This window comes from Arachis ipaensis, chromosome B10, assembly GCF_059453495.1.
Source record: "Arachis ipaensis isolate K30076 ecotype BB chromosome B10, ASM5945349v1, whole genome shotgun sequence".
In the NCBI taxonomy this organism is placed as follows: Eukaryota; Viridiplantae; Streptophyta; class Magnoliopsida; order Fabales; family Fabaceae; genus Arachis; species Arachis ipaensis.
The window spans coordinates 136520744-136544782 of NC_142435.1; the positions used below are offsets into that span (position 1 = coordinate 136520744).

The 24039-nt window shown below is 34.6% G+C and overlaps 1 protein-coding gene across 1 annotated transcript; it reads left to right on the forward strand.

Annotated features, from left to right (window-relative positions):
- Positions 1–348: 348 nt before the first annotated feature.
- Positions 349–23387, forward strand: LOC107622398 (U5 small nuclear ribonucleoprotein helicase). The gene is made up of 49 exons (XM_088483723.1): positions 349–643; positions 825–886; positions 982–1153; positions 1365–1806; positions 1903–1968; positions 2298–2402; positions 2504–2806; positions 3166–3282; positions 3399–3458; positions 4096–4167; positions 4278–4394; positions 4474–4635; positions 5319–5384; positions 5507–5659; positions 5748–5831; positions 6761–6835; positions 6919–7050; positions 7158–7223; positions 7719–7784; positions 7888–8010; positions 8115–8264; positions 8540–8752; positions 9145–9300; positions 9404–9628; positions 9745–9846; positions 9952–10032; positions 10123–10203; positions 11175–11378; positions 11489–11605; positions 11751–11873; positions 12945–13034; positions 13110–13235; positions 13348–13410; positions 14253–14341; positions 14801–14891; positions 15101–15250; positions 15333–15524; positions 15648–15713; positions 16075–16230; positions 16326–16469; positions 17543–17610; positions 17703–17868; positions 18145–18207; positions 18423–18518; positions 18609–18776; positions 19949–20119; positions 20723–20872; positions 20952–21083; positions 23013–23387. The coding sequence occupies exons 1-49, from the start codon at positions 537–539 to the stop codon at positions 23097–23099; spliced, it is 6270 nt and encodes a 2089-aa protein (XP_088339849.1). The 5' UTR covers positions 349–536; the 3' UTR covers positions 23100–23387.
- The last annotated feature ends 652 nt before the right edge of the window (positions 23388–24039 follow it).

The window sequence follows — 24039 nt, forward strand, 5'->3', positions numbered from 1 at the left end:
TGATATTTAATTGTACATTTTAAAATTTTTTTTATAAATTTTAGTTATTAAATTTCAATAATTGATTTGATAATTAAAATTTATTAAAAATTTTTGAAAAAATAATGAATTTAATTTTAATACATTAACAATACAAAATATTTTATATAAATATTTACTTGCTTCTAGTTTTTAAAAAATAATTTATGTACTTAATATAAAAATAATTATTTTTACTAACTTAGCCTTATTTAGTTAATTAAGTATACTTATAATAAAACTGTAATTACAGTGAGATTTATGAAAGTTATATTGGAGAATGATTTTGGGTATTACTTGCATAAAAAGTAAAATAAAATAAAATAAACCGAGAAGCAGCAGCGGGAGTGGGAAAAAGCGAAGCTGCAAGACAGTAGCTCTTACAAAACTGGTTTCTTCCTCCTTCTTCGTTCTTCTTCATAGCAAGCAAGAGGAATCTTTTTGTTCACACTATATAAAAGTATTTTAATCTTCGCTCTCGTCAACCACTATCACTGCAAATAACAATAACAATTAAGATGTTGATTCAGATTCCTCGCTTCACAAACTCCCTCAGAAACCCCTTCGATGTCGACCAAGCCTACATCCATCGCAAAACCCTACTCCACAATCAAAATCCTCGCAAGTAATCATAATAATCATCATCATCATCATCCATAATTTTTTTTATTTTTATTTTCAATTTTTTCCTACTTTGTGTTTGGTTGCCGAGAAAGTAAGCACAATAAAGAGAAAATTAAAAACTGTAGTGCATTTCTGTTATTTTGATTACTTTTATTTTTTCCGTTTATTTTGTTCTCATGTAGTTCTGCGAACTCGCTTGATGAATCGGTACTTGCACGGAAGATCGTGGTTGGATGGGAAGAAGGTAATGAATGGTTGTAATCCAATTGTAGGAAAAATAAAATAAAATTGTGTAGTTAGTGTTAACATGTTTCTCGTTTTGGTGAATTGGTGAAGCAGCTTCGTGGGAAGTGAGGCAGGCGTACAAGCAGTTTATAGGAGCAGTGGTGGAGCTGACTGATGGCGAAATGCGCTCTGAGGAGTTCCATGAAGTGGCGCTGACCGTGTACCGCCATTTCGGCAGGCCGATGGAGGATGAGGATTATCTTGATAGAATTATTGCGGATAAGAAGTGAGTATTTGTTTTAGTGACTTATAAGAAGTGAGTATCGATTGCCTTTTGAAGGTTTGAATGATATTATAGAATGCAGAGGCCACATAATAGTCTGACTTCTATGTATTTGATTGATTATTAGTTAAGTTTTGAATGTGGAGAACATGGAGCATTTGTGCAAGAACTTTAAATTGTTGGTGCGTGGCATTTGTTTTTGCCTTTTTGGCAGGTTAGAATTGCAAAAGCTTGTTGGTCATGCTATTGCCGATACAAAGTTGAGGCATGTTGCGTCTCTAGCACAGAATCTTCTGAACTTGCAGCCTAGCAATAAACGCCCTGCCTTGTCTTCGGAAAGAAATCTGGATGATAATGAGGATTTGGAATTCGGGGCTGATTTTGTTTTCCAAGCACCAACGCGTTTTTTGGTTGATGTATCATTTGATAATGTAGATATGATGGATTTCAGGAGCACACTTCCTGTATCATTTCATGAAGAACAATATGCTCTTACTATTCCAACAGATCAGTCTGTTGATGCAGAAAAGTTCAACTTGACTTGGTTAAGAGAAGCATGTGATAAAATAGCTAGGAATTCTAATTCTCAGATATCCCGAGATGAATTAGCAATGGCCATCTGTAGGGTTCTTAATTCAGAAAAGCCTGGTGAAGAGGTATTTCTTGTTTTCAATGTTCTTTAATAGGTATATAATTCCAACAAAAAAGTTCACTGCAACTTTGAAATTTACTCTTTTTTCCGTGCTTTGCAGATAGCAGGAGATCTGTTAGATCTGGCTGGTGATAGTGCATTTGAAACTGTGCAAAATCTTCTATTGGTGAGGATTTCCTATCCACCCCTCTTATTCCATAAAAAGTTAATAGTAACTTTTTGTGAACTTTGCCTTCTCTGCTTATAGTCAAAGAATTATTGATTTATATTATGCGCCAAGTTTGGCTTTGAATATTCTACATACCTTTTTTGTTGTTGTTTGAGTTACACTTTTGTGTTGGTTGTTGAGCTTCACTTTATGATTTATTTCACGATTGACTACCTCATGACAGTCTAGTTACTTTTTTATTTTTTATTTATTTCACTTTGAGATTTATATATCTATTTTAATGGATTTTTATTTTAATCATGTGTCATTCATCCAACAATTTGCAGCATCGAAAGGAGATTGTTGATTCAATTAATCATGGCTTGTCAGTATTGAAGTCTGATAAAAATGCTCCAAATTCTCAGTCTCGTATGCCTAGTTATGGGACGCAGGTATTTCTGTATTCTCTATGATTGATCTATACTTTTCACTTTCATATTACGAAATGCGCATATATATGCTGTCAATATATAAGCTACTGCCTGTTTTCTAGGTTATCGTTCAAACAGAGTCAGAAAAGCAAATTGACAAGCTTCGGCGCAAGGAGGAAAAGCGAAACAGAAGGGGAATAGAATATGGCGGTGATGGTGACTTATCTGCATCTGACTTCTCGTCTTTACTACAAGCAAGTGAGAGGAAGAATTTATTTGATGATTTGATTGGTTCTGGGGATAAGTCCCAGTCAATAGCCGTAACTGCTCTTCCTGAAGGAACTGCGAGAAAGCATTTTAAAGGGTATGAAGAGGTTACCATTCCTCCTAAACCAACAGCGCCAATGAAACCTGGAGAAAAGCTGGTAATTCTCTTAAATTATTACCTGTGGATACCATCATTTAATGTGAGATGATGATATGGGCATTAGAGGATGAGATCATTGGTGCTTAATTGATATTTGAAATGGGTGACATGATTGACGTGTTGCCACTTTTTTAGGTTTGGATACTGGAAATTGATACCATGCCACATTTTGAACATTAAAACATATAGTTTGCATATTTTATATCCTTTGCACATCATCTATCTTCTATAAGTCTCTAACTGAAATATTGGCAAAATGCATGGCTATTGTCTCTGCCATCCCCTAAGATAGTAAGTAATGGTTTTTTGAATAGGGGTTATGTTTAAATCTATCTTTTATAATTATGCGTTTTCCAGATTGAGATAAGGGAGTTAGATGACTTTGCTCAAGCTGCGTTCCGTGGTTACAAAACGCTAAACCGTATCCAGAGCAGAATATTTCAAACTGTTTATGGCACTAATGAGAATATACTGGTGGGTTATTTCTATTCTGGTTTTCAGACATAATTGATATTGATTGGAGAGGTGTTTCATTAATACTAAAGAAACACTGTCACTTATATAATGAAGTGATTATCATGTACTTACAGGTGTGTGCTCCCACAGGAGCTGGGAAAACTAACATAGCCATGATTTCAATTCTACATGAGGTGAATAAGCAGATTTTTATTTGCTCTTTTCCTGAATATGATTTATTCGTTTCATATGAAATTGATGTTTTATATTTATTTCTCCCCCTCTATTGCTTCATGAGACAAAGAATGATGTGGATGTACTAGCTGTTAATTTGTAGATTCCAACTTTCTTTGTCCTAAACTTGTATACATGTAGTTTATTTTTCTATTGTGATACACCTTTCTAGTAATTTTTTCTGGGGTAGATGTTATATACAAAAGTCTTTTTTTTTTTTTTTTTTCATTTAAACTGAGTGCTCATCTATGATTGATTGTGCTTTTTTTCTTTTTGAGAAGATTTATATTTTAGCATTTTGAAGTTGACATCAATTTGGCTTTGAAAATAGGTCACATTCAGATAAGCAATATAACAGTGAACTAACATGCTAATTAAGATTAATTGTAATAGAAGTTACTACTAATAATTTTGTTTAAGGATGGAATAGATGTCAAAATTCAAGGTATTAGGACCTTTATTAATGTTAAAAAAAGAAAGACAAAAAATTAATGACAACTTTAGAATGTTAGGACTAAAAATAGTCTTCATTTTTTATCTAAAATAAGAACTTATTTACTAAAGAACCATTTTCCATTATGAATGACTTGTATGCAGATCGGACAGCATTTTAGGGATGGTTACTTGCACAAAGATGAATTTAAGATAGTTTATGTGGCTCCAATGAAGGTATTTTGATGTTTGTGTTCCTCTGCTTTTCTATTTTTCTTATAAACATTTTTTTTCTTTTATTCCCTGCCTTTTGTAAGGTTTCTAAGTTCATATTATTGTCCTTCTAGGCTTTGGCTGCGGAAGTCACATCAGCATTTAGCCAACGTCTATCTCCTTTGAATATGGTTGTCAGGGAGCTAACTGGAGATATGCAGCTTTCTAAGAATGAACTTGAAGAAACTCAGGTTTCTTTATATGAAAATTACAAAATTAGCATTTCCTTTCTAGCTTGCAAACTAAAGTTTTCTGCATTGTTTGATTCAGATGATAGTGACAACCCCTGAGAAATGGGATGTCATTACTCGCAAGAGTAGTGACATGTCACTCTCTATGCTGGTAAAGCTCTTGATCATCGATGAAGTGCACCTACTCAATGATGATAGAGGTCCTGTAATAGAGGCCCTAGTTGCTAGGACCCTACGGCAGGTAAATCTTTTATGATTAGACATGATTGGTTTTGGTTAATCTGATATTGAACAAATAGGTTGACGTCTCTCACTGCATCCACTTGGATTTTTATGGCCCTAATTTTAATTTTTTATCGAGTTTTGATCAAAGATTTTCCCCCTCCCTTTGTTGTGCTGGTTAAGGGAAAAATGTAATTGTGTATGCAAGCTGAAGGGCAGAAAAATGAGGAAGCTGTGTCTTTATATGATATGCCAATCTGTGTATGGTGCTATTTGCATTACTTGGTGCTGCCACTGTAACTGTTATATATATATATATATATATATGTTTCTTTGGCATCTTTGATGATTGTTGGATGTGCCTTGCAACTCTAGACCAAATTTTATGACTAGGTTTGTTGGTTTTGATAGTAGAAAAGAGGCAAAGTTTTTGTGGCACTATGCAGTTGTTACCACTATTTGGTTGGATCGTAGTGCACACACTTTCAATGACAGATTTTCTGACAAGCATGTTTTATGCGATAGGATTCGAAGGCTAGCATCTGTTTAGTGTAAAGCTCATTATCTTTATAGGGGACTTCCCTTCTCAGACATGTTGAGAGATTTGGAAGCTATGTTTTTCAGATAAATCTATTTTTTTGTTTTGTCCTGATGATAATTTATGTTCTAACTGTATACTTTCTTCTATCCTTGTGATATCAGGTGGAGTCAACTCAAACAATGATACGCATTGTGGGCCTTTCTGCCACTCTTCCCAATTACCTGGAGGTGTCTGGTCCAAACAATATATAGTTATATAGTTGTTTTTATTACCTCCATTGACCTTTACATTCTGCATATTAAAGTATTTGCAACCTTACCTGCATGTCTTGACTACTCATTCTTGGCAGGTTGCTCAATTTCTTAGAGTAAATGCAGATACAGGTCTTTTCTTCTTTGATTCTAGTTATCGTCCAGTGCCTCTTGCACAACAGTATATTGGAATTAGTGAGCCAAATTTCGCAGCTCGAAATGAATTGTTGAATGATATATGTTATAAGAAGGTATCTTTCCATTTCTGTTATTTTCATAATGTAATAAATCTTCCATTGATGACTAATTTCCTAGTTCTGGCTCTGTTCTTTGCTAAAGGTTGTTGATTCTATCAGGCAAGGTCATCAGGCAATGGTATTTGTCCATTCACGGAAAGACACTACAAAGACTGCTGAGAAGCTGGTTTGTCATTTTGGAAGTTTATATATTTATGCTTCTATATTTGAAGTCCTGTCCTAGTATTGTAGTGTTTGTTGAGAACGTTGTTACTCGACAAAATTCGCTGATTTATTATTTGTCAGGAACTGGTCACTCATAAATTGGGGTTTGATGTAAGTTGTTGAGATGAGCTGAGAAATGGTTAAAGGTTACCCTTGTGTAACCATCTTTTATTTCTCACCGCATTACTAGGTTTTGGCTCTTATAAAGAGATAGAGATCGTCTGGTAGTCCTCAGCTTGGTGTTTTATCTTTTACTTTTATGTGTGTGTGTGTGAGAGATTTTTACCTCTTGGTACTCTGTTTAATGATGTTTCTTTCTTCTTTTTTTTTTTTTTTGATAAAAGGAGGATATTATTAAGAATTAGAGATGAATGATACTGAAATATGGGAAGTACTAATGCTATGATAAATGATACATGCGCCATGTTGCATAATTTTTCGTTCACCACTTTTATTCTTCTCTTGGTCATTCTTTCAATTAGGACTTCCATTATGATCATGAATTTAAAGATAGAGAAGCTGGTGATCTGCAATCCTTTTCGGTTATCTTCAAGACTTCTTTTCCAACCAATTTTGTTAGAAGATTTAGATTCCGATTCTGATGGTGTCTTCTTTTACACACCTTTCTTTTAGTTTTTCAGAATGTACAACTAAATATGATAGAGAATAGAGATAACTATCGGATTATAGTTTGTCTCTACTATGAAAACATATTACTCGAGAAAGTGGACTAGTTATTTCTTATTATTTGAGTATGAGCATATCTTTTGTGGTTCTCTTCATTACTTCCATTTGGACTTTGTGAATACTTATGGCTATTTACTTTTGTACTTATTATTGTATTTTTATCTGTCCCATGCTTTGCTTCTGGTTTCATCATATCTTTGGCAGGTTGAGCTTGCTCGGAGGAGTGAGGATTTGGAACTCTTTGGAAATGATACTCATCCACAGTTTAACTTAATGAAGGTGATAAGAATGAATATATCTGTATTTTCAGTGAATTCTATGCTTCTTCTAAGCTGATAGTTTTTTCATCTTATGCATTTCAGAAGGAAGTAATTAAATCCAGAAACAGAAATCTTGTTGAACTTTTTGAATATGGCATGGGTGTTCATCATGCTGGGATGTTACGTGCAGATAGAGGGCTTACTGAGCGGCTTTTCTCTGAGGGTCTCCTGAAGGTATAGATTATTCCCCTCTCTCTCTCTCTCTCTCTCTCTCTCTCTCCTGATTAGTCTTTTATAAGTTGCATGTATTTTAATGTTAAGTATGCAATATGCTGCTTTAGGTACTTGTCTGTACAGCAACATTGGCATGGGGTGTCAATCTTCCTGCTCACACAGTTGTCATTAAGGTTTGCCGTGCTGATTACCATGTCTCTTATTTGTTTTGTTTATATAAATATTACAAGGATAATTAAATTCTTTCCTATCGCTCTTATCCCTCCAACTATGGATTCAATACCTTGATACTATCTTTGTTTTCCAACTATACTAATTTCCAATAAAGTGTTTTCAGTTTCAATCTATAGTTTTTTTTTTTTAAAAAAAAAAAAAATATAGCCGGTAGCATTATTTCTATTTTTAGTATGCCTTTGCCCTAGGAGGAGGTTTTGGGACAAAATATTAGTGCTGATATATCATATTAAATAATTTTATTTTGCTAATAAGTTTGTGGTTAGATATGGACCGTATCCACTGTACTGTGCACCCAAAGCTTAGTTTTTCCCCCTTTTTTTTTTACCTTCTTTATATTCAAGGGCTTCAGTATCAAATTAGCATGTTCTACAAGGTTATCGGTGGTCTGATGTTATTATGGTCTTGTAAATGATTTGAATAATGTTCTCCAGGGTACCCAATTGTATGATCCAAAAGCTGGTGGGTGGCGAGATCTGGGTATGCTTGATGTTATGCAGGTAGGACATGGACCTGTCAGTTTTAAGGACGTATAGGTGCTTTTTTCACGACTTTCGCTTTATAATTAGATAAAGTTATATTTTCATGACATGTTGCTTTTAGATATTTGGCCGAGCTGGCAGACCTCAGTTTGACAAAAGTGGTGAAGGTATCATAATTACATCTCATGATAAACTAGCTTATTATCTGCGACTGCTGACAAGTCAACTCCCTATAGAAAGCCAGGTAATAATAAGGAAAACGATGGGGAAGTTATATTCAGGATCAGCACAATATTAATATATTTGGCATCGTGTTGACTGTTGAGTGACTTGTTTGATCATTTGCAGTTCATTAGCTCCTTGAAAGATAATTTGAATGCAGAGGTGGCATTGGGTACTGTAACTAATGTCAAAGAAGCCTGTGCATGGCTTGGCTATACCTATCTCTTCATACGGATGAGGATGAATCCATTGGCATATGGTATAGGATGGGATGAGGTACCTAACCACAAACTTACCTTTTATTGAACCACTTTTCTACAGTATGTTTGATTATAGATCAGATAGGGTAGATATAACATTAAGAGGTAGATGAGGGTTAAATTGTGTTCTACATTTTCCCAAGTATTTCATTTGTGGTCTCTCGCTTACCATTCTGAGAAAATATTTTGTTGATTGTCTCCATACATTCAGAGGGTTTCTTTCTTTATTTTTGTGATAATCTGTATATGTTGTCTATAACTCATTTGGTTTCTTGGTCTTCTATGCTTTAGGTGATGGCAGATCCTGGCTTAACGTCTAAGCAAAGATCTTTTGTAATTGATGCTGCACGTGCACTCGATAAAGCTAAAATGATGCGGTTTGATGAGAAAAGTGGCAATTTTTACTGTACTGAGCTTGGTCGCATTGCAAGCCATTTTTACATACAATATTCCAGTGTTGAAACATATAATGAAATGTTGAGACGCCACATGAGTGACAGTGAGGTTAGTTTTATTGATTTTGATCTAGTTTCACACAAAGTCTTAGTCTCTGTTAAAGATTTCTGCTCATTCTTTTTATATCCTATTTTGAAGGGTTTTCTTTGCCCTTAATTTTGCTTTTGAAAGGGCTATGATTTTAGTTTTTTCTGTGTTCTGCCCATGGCTGTTCCAACAGCTTCCATATGTGGAGAAATTTGGCAGCCTTGCTGCATTCTTAGTTTTGATAAAGTCCTAATATTTTTTTGGTTTAATTTTCGATGCTTTCTTGCAAGCTTGTCTAGACATTTCGGGTCCAAATAGCATTCCCCCCTTCTTTTCTCTTTTCTCTTTTTATTCTCTTCAAATAATTATGTGATTTTGTCTTCTCATGTTCTTTTGACCTATTGTCACTCTAGGTGATTAGCATGGTTGCACATTCATCTGAATTTGAGAATATTGTTGTTCGAGAAGAAGAACAGAATGAGCTAGAGATGTTGGTTCGCTCATCATGTCCATTAGAAGTTAGGGGTGGTCCTTCCAATAAACATGGAAAGATATCCATTTTGATTCAGGTTGGTCTTAAGCTGTTGCCTTCGTAATCCTGTTGGGATAAACCTAGTGATTGCATGAATATTATATGTTTTTTTTTCACCCCCATTTTTTTTTTTTTTGCAGTTGTATATATCTCGAGGGTCTATAGATTCTTTTTCTTTGGTATCTGATGCTGCATACATAAGTGCAAGCTTAGCTCGTATAATGCGGGCTTTATTTGAGATTTGTCTGCGAAGGGGCTGGTGTGAAATGTCTTTGTTTATGTTGGAATATTGCAAAGCTGTGGATCGCCAAGTTTGGCCACACCAACATCCTCTTAGACAGTTTGATAAGGACATTTCTGGAGAGGTTTTTTCCCTTGATTATTATTAATTATTATCTTCACCATATCTGTTAGCTGTATTTCATACTGGTGTGTGATGCAGGGTATTCATTTCTTTCTTTCTTTCTTTTTTTTTCTCTAGATATTGCGGAAGCTCGAAGAACGTGGGGCTGACCTAGATCGCCTGTTGGAGATGGAGGAAAAAGACATTGGGGCGTTAATTCGTTATGCACCTGGAGGAAAAGTATGTAACTTTCAATATGGATTGTGTTCTGAGTATTTCTTTTAGATGTGGGTTAAGATGTTCAATAAATGTCGATTATTTTTTTCGTAACCCTGTCCATTTTAGTTGGTCAAGCAATACCTGGGGTATTTTCCATCAATTCAGTTATCAGCGACAGTCAGTCCGATAACTAGAACTGTTCTGAAGGTATTTACAGAATGAACTCAATTTTCCAGGCTATTCAGATTGCAAATTTCTTCATTACATGATATAGCTTTGATATCTCATTATACACAGGTTGATTTGGTGATAATGCCTGTTTTCATTTGGAAAGATCGTTTTCATGGTACTGCTCAACGCTGGTGGATTTTGGTAGAGGTGAATTGATTTTCATATGAATAAATCATTTTACAAATTGCTTGGTTTTTGTTATAATCTGACCACTTTTAATTGCATGATCCTTTGTGGAATTCATCTTGATTTGCAAAAGTACATAAATGAGTTGTTTAAGTGCATAAATGTGACTCGTTTGTGCTATGAAAGACTTCACATATCATGTCAAGGGTAAATTTATTGAAGTAAATAGAAATAAGTACAAGGAAGTTGGACTGCTAGAGGATAAAGATCCCAGTTATTTAATAATGATAACAAAAAAGTGGGAAAGAGAAGATATTAATGGGGCGAAATTGCGAAAATTTCTCATCCCAGAATCTTGATATAATGACCACATTTTTTATGCCATATGTAAGCCAATGCATAGTGTTATTTTTATCTTTATTCAGAGACTAAGAAACTCCACAAGTTGCAAACATGCTTATGCCATGTCAAAATGGTGTCCATTAACTAGGCTAGGTATTTATTTTGAGTTCCTACAAATACTCCTACTGGAATTTTTGCTTTTGATAGTGTCTTAATGGCATTGGTTGTTCTGTATAGTCCACTCTTCCTAGCAGAATAAGGGTTAGCTGTTTTTTGTAATTTTTTATATATTAGTATGCATTCAGCTTTTTATCAGATTTTTAGAATGGTTAGAATTATTTATTTTAAATCCTTGAGTTGCCCAAAAGCCACATATTTGAGCCATCTCTCATTGGTTTTTATTCTAACTAGATTGATAGCATAAGCATTTAGATTATGGTATAGGAGATGTGAAATGTGTGTCTGCCCCACATGTTATAGCATGCCAAGTAGCCCCCTTTTATTTCTTCTCTCCCCCCCACCAAAAAAAAAAACCAAAAGAATATAAAAAAATTTCCTGGATATCATTATACAGAACTAGATGTTTTATTTGTGATTACTTGATGATGAGAACTCCCAGTTGGATGCATATCATCAACTATTTTGTACAGGACTCTGAGAATGATCACATTTACCACTCAGAACTCTTTACTCTGACAAAGCGGATGGCTAAAGGGGAACCTTATAAACTTTCCTTCACTGTGCCCATATTTGAACCACACCCGCCACAGTATTACATTCATGCTATTTCTGATTCTTGGCTTCAAGCAGAAGCATTCTACACTATTACTTTTCATAATTTACCATTGCCAGAGGTATGATGCTTCACCCTTTTTTCTTTTAGATTTCAATTGCTATTGTATGGCATCTGGCTCCTGGCCATTGGTCAAGCCGTATCTCACAATTAATCTTATATTTTTCTCAGGCTAGGACTTCTCACACTGAACTCCTTGATTTAAAACCTCTTCCTGTGTCTTCCCTAGGCAATGTTGCTTATGAAGCGTTATATAGATTTTCACATTTTAATCCTATACAAACACAGGTTGGTTCATTTGCTTTCCTACAATTCTTTTTAGCTTTTGCACTGTGGGTTTATATTTTTTTTGGGTGACTGACTGCGGGTTTATATGTTTAAAGTGTAAGCAAGTTATGAATAATTTTATAGTGACTTTACTGGCCTTGTGCAGATTTTTCATGTCTTGTATCACACGGACAATAATGTTCTATTAGGAGCTCCAACTGGAAGTGGTAAAACTATATCTGCTGAGCTTGCTATGCTTCATCTTTTCAACACGCAGCCTGATATGAAGGTTTGTACATGAATTTACTAATGCAGTGTGCAATATAGTATGCCTAGGAACAAAAATTATGGAAGGAAAATAAGATGTATATTTTGCATTTTATTTGAAGTTAGTAATGCTAGCTCTTATACAGGCTGGGAACCTAGATTTTACCTCTTGGATTCTGTGTATATATAATTTTCTACTTGACAAATGGGTTACATTATTAACTAAACAAAAAATGTATTTGGATATAAGGTACTTTAATTTAAGGATATAAAGATTTTGTCAAGTGGACAGTTATGCAAAGTCAGAGGTAGTACTTAATTATGCTGATGAACTGTGTTAAAATAGAATAAATTTCTTAATAAATTCACATTTTTTACTTGTGTGGATAAATGATGTAACTCTCTGTATGCATGGGGCTACTCTCCCCCCCCCCCCCCTCTTTTCTCTCTTGCATTATTTCTTACATACATAACTATATCTTAATCTTTTGCCTACCCGGAAATATTTTATGAAGTGTGTATGTGTAAGAGCTAGGGACCACAAATATTAGGATTAGGTAGTCACAACAGCATAATAAACTGTGTATGTAAGAATGGAAATATAGAATTTTGAGAAGAGAGAGTCGAAGAGAGTAAAAGAGTGAATGATAAGAAACAGAGGGGCTGGAAGTTATCAGGGTGATACTCTCCGGTCTCTGATGTATTAATGGAAGAGCCAAATACTGAAAAGTAGAGAACAAGGTAGCATTAGAGACGCTACCACTCTCCTAAGGTCCTGTCCTGCCTAAAACCTTCCTCCTCCTATTGATTCCCTTCACCCCCTTTATATTCATTCTCAATTCTCTCTCCTATAACTGAATTCATCCCTCACTCATGCCCTCCCCGCTAACTTTTCTGGCTGTCATATTTGTTGCATCAGCTGGTCCCACTTTCTTTTCATTTCAACTATCGTTTTTTTCATCCTTCTACAGTAATTAAAGGGGAAAGGAGTTGTTTCACCCATCTCTTCTCTAACTAAATTATTTTTCCCTCATTCTTCTTTCTGTCCTCTCTTGGTAACAATATGCTAAAGCATGCTTTGAACTTATTTCAGGTTATTTATATAGCACCTTTGAAGGCTATTGTCAGGGAAAGAATGGGTGATTGGCAAAGGCGTCTTGTCTCTCAGCTAGGGAAAAAGATGGTATTATTTGTTGATTTAATTAGATATAAAGCTTAATGTATGGGTTGGTGGTAATGATGTCAAACTTGTTCTCAGGTTGAAATGACAGGAGACTATACACCAGATTTGATGGCCCTTTTGTCTGCAGATATCATCATATCTACCCCTGAAAAATGGGATGGTATCAGTCGTAATTGGCATACACGCAGCTATGTCACAAAGGTACATTCATAATGTCAGTGTATGCATGGGTGTGTTTAATATTATATGTTTTTACCAGTCAAATAGTGAGGTTTTCTACTTCATTGTTGAATCTGAGTGCACTGATCAATAGGTTGGACTCATGATATTGGATGAGATTCACTTATTGGGAGCTGATCGTGGACCCATACTTGAGGTATTTTCTTATAAACTAGGATATCCTACTGACTGTGCCTCACTTGTTCATTTAATTTCTAGGTAGAACTCCTGTAGGGTGCTGATGTAGCTCCCTTGAGGCTCAAACTGTTGGCTGATACTTTGACAGCCATAACCATTGATTACGAATATCCATAAATTGCACTATCTTGGGGAAATTAATTTATTGCATTCATATTGTAATTTGTTGCTGTAATCATGCACTTTTAAGTATATGATACGTAAAGCATTTTCTGTATTCTATTTTGAATAAGAGTTATAAACTTTCTTCAGCTTTCATGTTTCTTGTCATGCTTCACTTGCTTGTTAAATTTATATTCAATATTGATGTAGAAGTCCTTGCATGCTGGATTTACTGCTAAAAGATAGTGCGAGATCATTATTTTTTCTTAAGATGTGTCACTCAATTTTTAGAACAAAGGAAGGGGTAAAAAGTTAGCAAAGGATAACGGAGAATAGCAACTAGTTTGATGTCATATGTGGAGTGATGGAGAAAGGAGATGTGTCTACTATCATTTTTTTTTTTTTGGCATATCTTGAATTGTCAAGTTTTAAACTCTTCAAGTGTGCAATCAATGCTATTATTTAATGCATATGCTTGGAGTTGTATATGGAATGCAGAATGAGTTATATGGTGTTCTGCTGATGATTGCCTTGTTAAGCGTCGGGATTGACAAGTTTTGATCTCATTTACCTGGATATTTTATCATTTGCTATACCCGCACAACAACTTACATTTTACTATTATTGACTTTCCCTGAATATTAATATTATAGCTAATTCCCCCGTATTGTAGCTCACCTTTGTTATTTCTGTTTCTAGGTTATTGTTTCTAGGATGAGATACATATCATCACAAACAGAGCGAGCAATAAGATTTGTTGGCCTCTCTACAGCTCTAGCAAATGCTGGGTAAGTTTACCTGCATTTTTCTCCACATTTATGAATTTCCCCTCCATAAAAAGAAATTATTTGGCTAAGTATGAGACCCCAACCTCGCAAGATTTGGGGCGTATAGATGCATGAAGCTTTATCCCCATGTTACTTGAAAACTTATTTTTAAATTTATTCTATTTAGAAAAATGGTTTCATTTTACTTTTCAGTTGTACAAACATTTTCTAGATGTACTTTTGGTCCCAATCCATGTTACATGTTTTTTATTTGGTCCCTTTACTTCTTGAGAGCTTCACAGCAAGCATGGATGAACTGAACCATTACTTATATACACAAGTGATTTATTAAACCATAAATGTACGTTAACCTTCCATAGAAATTGTTAGTTTTTTAAAGTTCATTATGCTTCTCCATATTTTGAAAAACTACATCCGTTTGTTCAATCAATTTATAATCCCTTTTCCCTCTGTATGTAGTGATCTAGCTGATTGGTTAGGCGTTGAGGAGACTGGCCTCTTCAATTTCAAGCCAAGTGTGAGACCTGTACCTCTGGAGGTTCATATCCAGGCAAGTGGATATGTTTTTTCATGATGATGGTGGCATTTCATGTCCACTTCCGTGTCTGTTTGTTTTTAGTTGTTTCCATTATATTAAGGGTGTGGCTGGTAGTAGAAGATTTGGCACTGAAGGAAGAATGCAAATCAATCCTACCTGTTTTTTTCTAGCTGCCATACCATGATATCCTTGCAATAAAATTTTTGGTGTTCTCATTGTAGGGCTATCCTGGAAAGTATTATTGCCCAAGGATGAACAGTATGAATAAACCAGCGTATGCAGCAATATGCACACATTCACCTGCTAAACCTGTTCTTATATTTGTCTCTTCACGACGCCAGACAAGGCTGACTGCACTGGACCTAATTCAGGTTCAGATTGAATCTTTTTCAGGAAATTGTATTTATTACATTATGGTTTTCTGTTACTGATCTGTCTTCTCCATGGATGAAGTTTGCTGCCTCAGACGAGCATCCAAGGCAGTTCCTTGATATGCCAGAAGATGCACTGCAGATGGTTCTGTCCCAAGTCTCTGACCAAAACCTGAGGCATACTTTACAATTTGGTATTGGGTTACACCATGCAGGCCTGAATGACAAAGACAGATCATTGGTTGAGGAACTTTTTGCAAACAACAAGATTCAGGCACTTATTTCTTACTTTATGACTTGAATTGGGCACTTTCTTGATCTTAATGGAAAAAAATAAGATAAAAAATGAAAAGTAAAAATTATCCCCTAACTGATTAGTTGTATAACGTCAATGCAGATACTGGTTTGTACCAGCACATTGGCTTGGGGTGTGAATCTTCCAGCTCATCTAGTGATTATCAAGGTGATGTAGTTTCAGTCTGTTACATTTTGGTGGCAGTCATTTATTTCAAGAGCAGGAACATAGCAAGTAGAAAGGAACTTCCTTTCTTGTTTTGACCATACTCTTGCATTATCTCTGCTGTCCTTTTATACCTTGGTGAATTTAATAGCCAAGTTCAATACATTTGATATCTGCTCTCTGTGTGTTGGGTCAACAAGAAGGAATAAAATTTTTGGTCCCTTCTTTGTTCCTTTAAAAGGCTGAGAAAATATCCATCTTTCTTATTTGGGGCAGACTAGTAAATGGAACAAAAGGTGAATCAAACAGACATTATCGTCAAATATTTATTTGTTAATTTATTAGTACTTTATTTCTTTCACAGGGTACAGAATACTATGATGGAAAATCAAAGAGGTATGTAGATTTTCCAATCACTGATATCTTGCAAATGATGGGTCGTGCTGGAAGGCCTCAGTTTGATCAGCATGGGAAAGCAGTGATTCTTGTTCATGAACCAAAGAAGAGCTTCTATAAAAAGGTCAAAATGGTGATTGATGATTACGATTTTCTTATAACTGAATAGCCTGAGCCTACTATGCTGAGAATTATATTGTTTTCTCTTCATTGTTGCAGTTCTTGTATGAACCTTTTCCAGTTGAAAGTAGTCTGAGGGAGCACCTGCATGATCACCTCAATGCTGAAATTATTTCTGGAACCATTTGCAATAAACAAGATGCAGTGCACTACCTTACATGGACTTACTTATTCCGTAGACTGGTTAGCGTTTTTAGTGCATCAGTAATAGTAAAATAGAAAATAGGGAAAAGCATAAAATAGTGTTTTTTTCAGCTTCCATTTATGGATACTTGCATTCCATGCAATTCTTTAATATATAAGCATCTTGCACAGCCATCATCCATCATGAAAATAAAATTTGTTTCCTTATTATTATTAAAAGTTCTGCATATCATGAGAAAATGAAAATTATGTCTCATCTGAACCGGCACAGAAACTGAGTGGTAAAGAAGCTTACTGGAAAAGAGAATGGCCAGTGAACGTCGTGTGATGTGTTTGCATATTTGATTTAATTATTAATCGTGTGTCATATATGTCATTATTTTGTTTTATTTCACGAATCACAATTGCAACAATTTATATTTGAGCAAAATCCAGCAAAAGAATTATTACATGTTGTGGAGGCGAGAATGATGTTTAGGTAAAGATAGGATTAGAAATGAATGCATTAAATAGAAAGTTGGGACGGCACCAGATGTGGAAAAGCTAGTAGGTGGTTTGGTTATGTGGTGGTCATCTATAGAAAGTCCACTGTGGAGACTTTTATATTATTATATTAGATATAAAACCATTTGTATGGCTCGTACCTGATAGCTTAATCATATGTACATATCGATTATTTCCTTAACTTTGGGCTGCCATGGTTGTTGGTCTAAGTCACTATTTCATGGCTGAGTGTTTGATTTTTAGATCCAGAACTATTCATATGCCTCTATAGAACAAGCTTAAACGTTCTACCATTTCACTAAATAATAATAAATAAATAAATAAAGAAGAGAGTAAAATTTCAGCACAAGGCACAAAAATGAACCTGTGCAAATGCTTCAAGTCCAAAAAGGGGCCCTTTGTGTCAAGGGATGTGTTAGATATAGAATCATTCATGTTCTTCTACCTAACAGTTGAAACTTTTAGCAAAGATAGTTCATGACATTCATGTCATAGATTTTCCATTTTGCAGCCAATTTGTCTAGAACACTTTTGGTTCTCCGTGTATAAATATTACAGAGAATACATTGATCTCAACTATGACTAATCTTAGTAACCATTGTTAACAGATGGTTAATCCTGCTTACTATGGATTGGAGAATGCCGACCCTGAATTTATCAGTTCATATCTGTCTAGGTAATGTCCTGGAATGCCAAACATTTCTGAATTTTTTTAGAGAATGATGTTGCTGTTCGTAGCAATTTTGACCAGTGGTGTCATTTTGGCAGTCTAGTACAGAGTACATTTGAGGACTTGGAAGACAGTGGATGCATAAAAATGAATGAAGACACTGTAGAATCAATGATGTTGGGTTCAATAGCATCTCAGTATTACCTAAGCTACATGACAGTATCAATGTTTGGTTCAAACATAGGTCCTGATACATCACTTGAAGTAAGAATTAATTTTTCTTTAGTTTCTCTTGTCTTTTTTATGTCTTCATCATTTGAATTATCCTTTTTTTGTTATTTGAAATAACCTTTAATCTGAGACTAATTTGTGTGTACAAAGAACAGTCTCTCAACCTGATATTGAATACTACAAGAACAAATTCCTCAATTTTAGGGATTGGTATTGATATTTGTAGAATTGAGTAATTTATGTCCAATTCTTATCACATATGGTATCAACTGTATCATTGTAAGTCAAATCATTTTTTTTATTGTATAGGTGTTTTTGCACGTCTTATCTGCTGCTTCCGAATTTGATGAACTCCCTGTGCGTCATAATGAGGTGATTGCTTTACCCTTCGTATTACACTCAAAGTCAACGTATTCCAAAATAATAAATGCTGAAGCATACATTCACTATGCCTTGCACTTTAGAGATTTGAATATCTCTGTAGACTGAACTATTGCCTTTCCTCTTATATAACTTGATCCATTTCATGTTAAGCCAAAATTGATCTTGCTCCTAAATCAAATTCATTCAATCAAATTATGTCACAGGAAAAATACAATGAAGGACTGTCTCAGAAAGTTAAATATCCAGTGGATAACAACCGTTTGGATGACCCCCATGTCAAAGCAAATCTTCTATTTCAGGTTAGTCATGTCATTCAAATTTTATCTTGATAATTTTTTAGCCTTTTTGTTTTGGCACTCATGATCATATCCTTTTGGTCTGTGACACAGGCTCATTTCTCTCAGTTGGACTTACCAATTAGTGACTATGTCACGGACTTGAAGTCAGTATTAGATCAGAGTATACGCATAATTCAGGCCATGATTGATATATGTGCAAACAGTGGTTGGCTTTCAAGCTCACTCACTTGCATGCATCTTCTGCAAATGGTCATGCAGGTATTCATTCTATTTCGTTCTTCAGATTGACCTTTATTTTTCCTCTTCAGTTGGATAAATTGAATTCAACTAGCTAAACGCATACCTGCCTATACTTTCCACTCTAGCTTTTTCTAGAATATTTTGATCATAAACATCTCTAAAAGCAAACAATGTGGTAGTGTACATCCTCACTTACAATTGTAGGCACACCAAGCAATAACTGCTACTTAACTTTCATGATATATGTTTATTACAGATGGTATGAGTTCATGAATCATTTCACTATCCCTGGAAAAATGAGGTCCATCATCCACAAATTATACAATTGTAAAGCTTCAGATTATTTTCATATTGCTTTCTGTGGTTAATGGAAGAGAATAATGGGTGATTAACTTTAAATTTGAAGTGAAAGTAAAATGTTCTGGTGTTAATGTTATTGCTAATGCTGTTTAATTTTCTACTCTCATCCTGATTAAGTGGGGTTGAGGAATGAGAAAAGTATTGCATGCAGCATTCCCTTTTCCATCATTTACATTGAAAGTTGTATTGTACTCAAAAATCATACAAGTTTACAGCAATAGAGCATGATACTTTGCTTAATCAGTGGAAGAGACTGATGAATATTTGATTTTATGTTAGAATCGATAGAAATGTTCTTTAGTTTTATAACATTATTTTCTGCATATTTTTGTGGTCTTTTTTCCTAATTGTTAAGATTTTTGCTGCAAGCAACATAACCTTTATAAGAATTCCATTGTTATTTGTTTGTATCAGAGAGAGATTACTTTACATGCATCATATGGTACTCTCCGTTCAGTCCATTGTATCTTCAAATGCTTGTCATCCTTTCATGGTGCAGCTACATATATTTCAATCATAACATTGAACATCATCTCAGGGCATACTTGGAAAGGATAAATTACGCTTTTAATAAAATTGTGGATATATAACTTAGACCTACTCTATAGCTTTCACAATGGGTCTTTGTTTCTCTCTCTCTCCCCCTCCCCCCCCCCTCTTTTTGTGTTTGTGTGTGTTTTGGGGCAGAGTATAATTTTTTTCCCTCTTTATAATTGCACTTTTCTCATTGGTACTTGCTTTCCTAGAGTGGTTCCTTCGATGGTTATGCCCTGTCGCTTATCAAGACAGAAAAAATAGCGCTTTTCTCATACTTTGGGACCTTTTTATAGGGGCTGTGGTTTGAAAAGGACTCTTCCTTATGGATGCTGCCATGCATGAATGCTGATCTAATGCAATCCCTTAGCAGAAGTGGAATTTCCAGTGTACAGGAATTACTAGATATTCCCAAGGCATCCTTGCAAAATGTAACAGGAAGTTTTCCGGCTTCAAGATTGTACCAGGTGAAAAGTCTGAATGAGTTTTATTTTTGTGCTTTATCTATATTGTAATATGTGCTGATGTATAACTTTGTTCTTTTGGAGAGGGAATGTTGAAGAAAGATGAATGAAAACTTGTCAATTTTGCACATGTATAATATTGTGGAAAAAAAATGTGGGTGTTATGTGTGATTGAGATGTTATCATTGTCAATGTGTTTTTTTTTTCTTTTTTGGGATACGTCTCAATGATTTTGTTTTGCTAATAGCGTTATCCATTTCCAAATAGAAGTTGTTAGACAACTTGTAGCTTGCATGACCGATGGAGTTTACCCAGCGTAAGCACAAAACCTTTTTAAACTGGGCTTTGGCTTTGATGATTGTTAATCCTGCTATCATGCGGCTATCCTATTAGTGGCACGAGGGTGTTTGATGCTGGAGCGAGTTATGTATGCCCACATTTCGAAGTCCATGTTTTGGATTTTACATTGTGTCATAACTACTCCTGATAGAGTTGTTCTTTCCTGTAATCATACTTTATTTTGTTTGGCAGGCATGTCATACCCTGTTGTTTATATGTTTTTTTGCTTCCTTTTTATTTATTTATTTATTTATTTTTTACAATCAGGACCTACAGCACTTCCCTCGTGTTAAAATGAAGTTAAAGCTTCAGAAGAAGGAAACTAATGGTGAGAGCTCTGATGCATTGTACATCAGATTGGAGAAGTCCAATTCTAGACGACACTCCTCTCGAGCATTTGTACCTCGATTTCCAAAGGTCTGTCATCCATTTAATTTTCTATGATGATTTGTAGTCAGTCTTCTGTAAATATAATCTTCTACTTCGTTGGTTGCAGATAAAAGAAGAGCAGTGGTGGTTGGTTCTTGGTAATACCTCTACATCTGAGTTATATGCATTGAAGCGAGTGTCTTTTTCTGATCAGTTGGTTACCTTGATGAAGCTGCCTCATACACCATCCAACCTTAAGGTAAAATGTTTTTCCTTCATTCAAACTGTGATTCCACCATCTGCTCTTGTATGCGATGGATGCACTCAATAATATACATAAGATTATAGGCGGAGCTTAGTTAAGACAAGAGGGGGCCGTTTGTTAAAAAAATTAGTAGTATTTTTTCAGAAAATAAAAAATAGTTCAGTTGGCTCAAATACTTTACTATGACTTAAAATATTAAAGTTCAATCTTCATCTCTTACTTTTAATGCACAATAGTTTTTAGTTTTAAACATTTAAACCTTGTTGGATTTGGACTGAATTGAGTGTATTCGCATTTTGCAGCGTTGTATTCAATAAGTAACACTCCTTCTATCTTTGAGTTCAAATATAAAAAATTAAGTATTTTTTATTTATGTAATTTAATATTATTATATATTTTACTTTTTATTTAATTTAATTTTTTATATGATAAAAAATATTAGAATATTCAATAAGTATTGATATTATTGTATTTGTATAAATTGATAAAAAAAATTCAATAAATATTATAAATTTTAATATTTATCCTTCTAATTTCTTTTTTACATATTTTACAGGATATATATTCAAATTTTTATATAAAATAATTATGAAAAATCAAAGAATTGATACATTTTTAAGAGGAAGGCTAATATTCAAGAAGGAGAACATATAATTTTTACAATATTAACCCCTGTAGATAGTTCTTCTACTTTAATGAATCATGAAGAAAGTGAGATACAACCTTCAAATGTTTAAAGAGTTGCATCTGATGAGTTTGACCTTAATTCTTTAGAACGAGACACTGAAATACGGTTTTAAATTTGGCAATGTCACCCAAATTAGAGAGATGAGGTTAGACGAGCTTATCTTAAATGAGGTCCATATAAAAAGCATCTTGACAATTATCTTCTATCTGGCTCCTCCAAAATTTTATTTCAAGCTCCGCCACACTGCATAAGATGGACATGGTGCAGTGCCCACCAGTTATTCTTCGTCCTTGGCTCCTTCCAATATATTAGACCGAATGTTGATGGAAATGGGAAAATGGATAATATAAGAAGTTAAAAGGAAAAAGTTTCTTCCATCTCCATTTTCTACCATACTCTAATAACTTAATATGAATACCTTTGTACTCTTATTTTTTCACCCTCTTCATTTTCCACCACTTACCAAGTGTACCTTGCAAAAAAAGATAGTGAAATACCAGCAATCAAGGTGGTGAGCTTTGCTGCATGCTGTTGCTATCCTTGCTTTGTGCATCTTGGCCCTTCTCCTTCTACCTGATAATTTCTTGTAGTATCAGATTGCAGGGGTATGTCCCTAGTGAATGGGTGAATACACTTGTTAAGATAGGATTAGAAATGAATGCATGAAAGAGAAAGTTGGGCTACTGTCTGATATGAATAAAGATGGTAAAATCTTGTATTAAGCATTTGAACATGAGTTGAGAAGTCCTGGAAAGAATAGATCATAGAAGGTAGTCGAAGCTAAAGGTAGATAGAGACTGTTAGAACTGGAATTAGAAGAGAAAGAATCTTAACTATTATTGTAGGATTATTGGAGAAGTGCCAAGAACCCTGTAAAGAATACTCATCTAAGGAAAGCTTTGAACTCCTCAACTAATGGCAATGCACCCTAACTAAACCCCTTCTCTCGTTATTTATATTCCTTATACTTGTAATTAACTCCTAAGAAATAGACGTGAAACTCAGGTTAAACTATTAAAAGAGATCTACGCCTTAATGCTTATTGCATTGGATGTTTAGCCTTTAAATATTTACAAAAGTTAGCAAATTTGTAGATCATTTTATGAATTTATTTCACTTTGAAGAGACTATCAGGTATGCAACATGGAGTAATGATGTGATAATGTATAAAAGTAAACATTTGCAGTCAATACCTTTATAGTGGTATTTATTCCTAGATACACACTGTCTTGCAGGGTATGAAACTCATATTAGTCTCAGATTGTTACATTGGATTTGAGCAAGAACACTCCATTGAAGGACTTATTGGAGGCCGGCATTAGCAAAACATTAGAAGTTGAGTCATCACTGTCCACTAGCTTTGAACTATGGTATATGTTATTGTTCAAATATACAGTTTCCTTGTTGTAGGGGTGAGGGTAGTTAGGTAATTGTAAAAGGTAAATGTATTTGTTACGATAATGGGATATTTTTTTGGTGCAGCTATGGTGAAGAGGAAAAATAGTAGAGATACAAATTTATTTTGATAGATAGATATTAGATAGATACTTACCTATGAGAATGTGCCATTTTATTTTTATTAATTTTTTGAAGTAAATTTATATACTCCATTTTCTTAACACAAAGTCACAAACAAAAACTTCATCATAGAATTATTCTATTTTTCGCATCCTGCTAATCAATCTGCAATATCCATAGCAGCAGGTTTTTGCAGTTTCTTTGCCTTCGATAATACCATGATGGAGTAACTTTGCTTAATGCTTATTTCGTTTGCAGTCCTCTTTTTTTTCAATGATTGATTTTCTAGAGTTAAACCCCAAAATGGTTCATGAGATTGGTGTCGTGTATTAAAATCGTTTTTGAGATTTCAATTGTACTAATTATATTCCTGAGATTGACAAAAGTGCACTACGTTAGTTTCTGACCCATTTTCCATTAATGACATGATGACATGGCTTGATGACGTGGGTTGTTAGTGACACGTGTCATTACATGGTTTGTCCACGTGTAATGGTATGATGATGTGGTGACTAGTGATGTGGCATGCTGATATGGTTGGTTGTACCACGTGTCACAATGCTATTTGGCCACGTGTCCGTTTGTGCTATGTGTTGCGATAGTATTCGTTTACGTGTAGTCCATTATGTCGTCATTGTAAATGCACCAAATTAGTCATTTATTTTGTATTAAGTGACTCATTTTAGTCTCTGAAATTGAATATTATGTACTAAACTAGTCCTTTTACCAATTTTTTCTCATTTT

What these genes read in the sequence shown, in the direction of transcription:
- LOC107622398 (XM_088483723.1), top strand. Translation starts at nt 537, where the DNA reads ATGTTGATTCAGATTCCTCGCTTCACAAACTCCCTCAGAAACCCCTTC. An exon ending in TTGCTAGGACCCTACGGCAG is followed by an intron (nt 4,636 to 5,318) that starts GTAAATCTTTTA and finishes TTGTGATATCAG; the next exon opens with GTGGAGTCAACTCAAACAAT. An exon ending in ATGATATATGTTATAAGAAG is followed by an intron (nt 5,660 to 5,747) that starts GTATCTTTCCAT and finishes TCTTTGCTAAAG; the next exon opens with GTTGTTGATTCTATCAGGCA.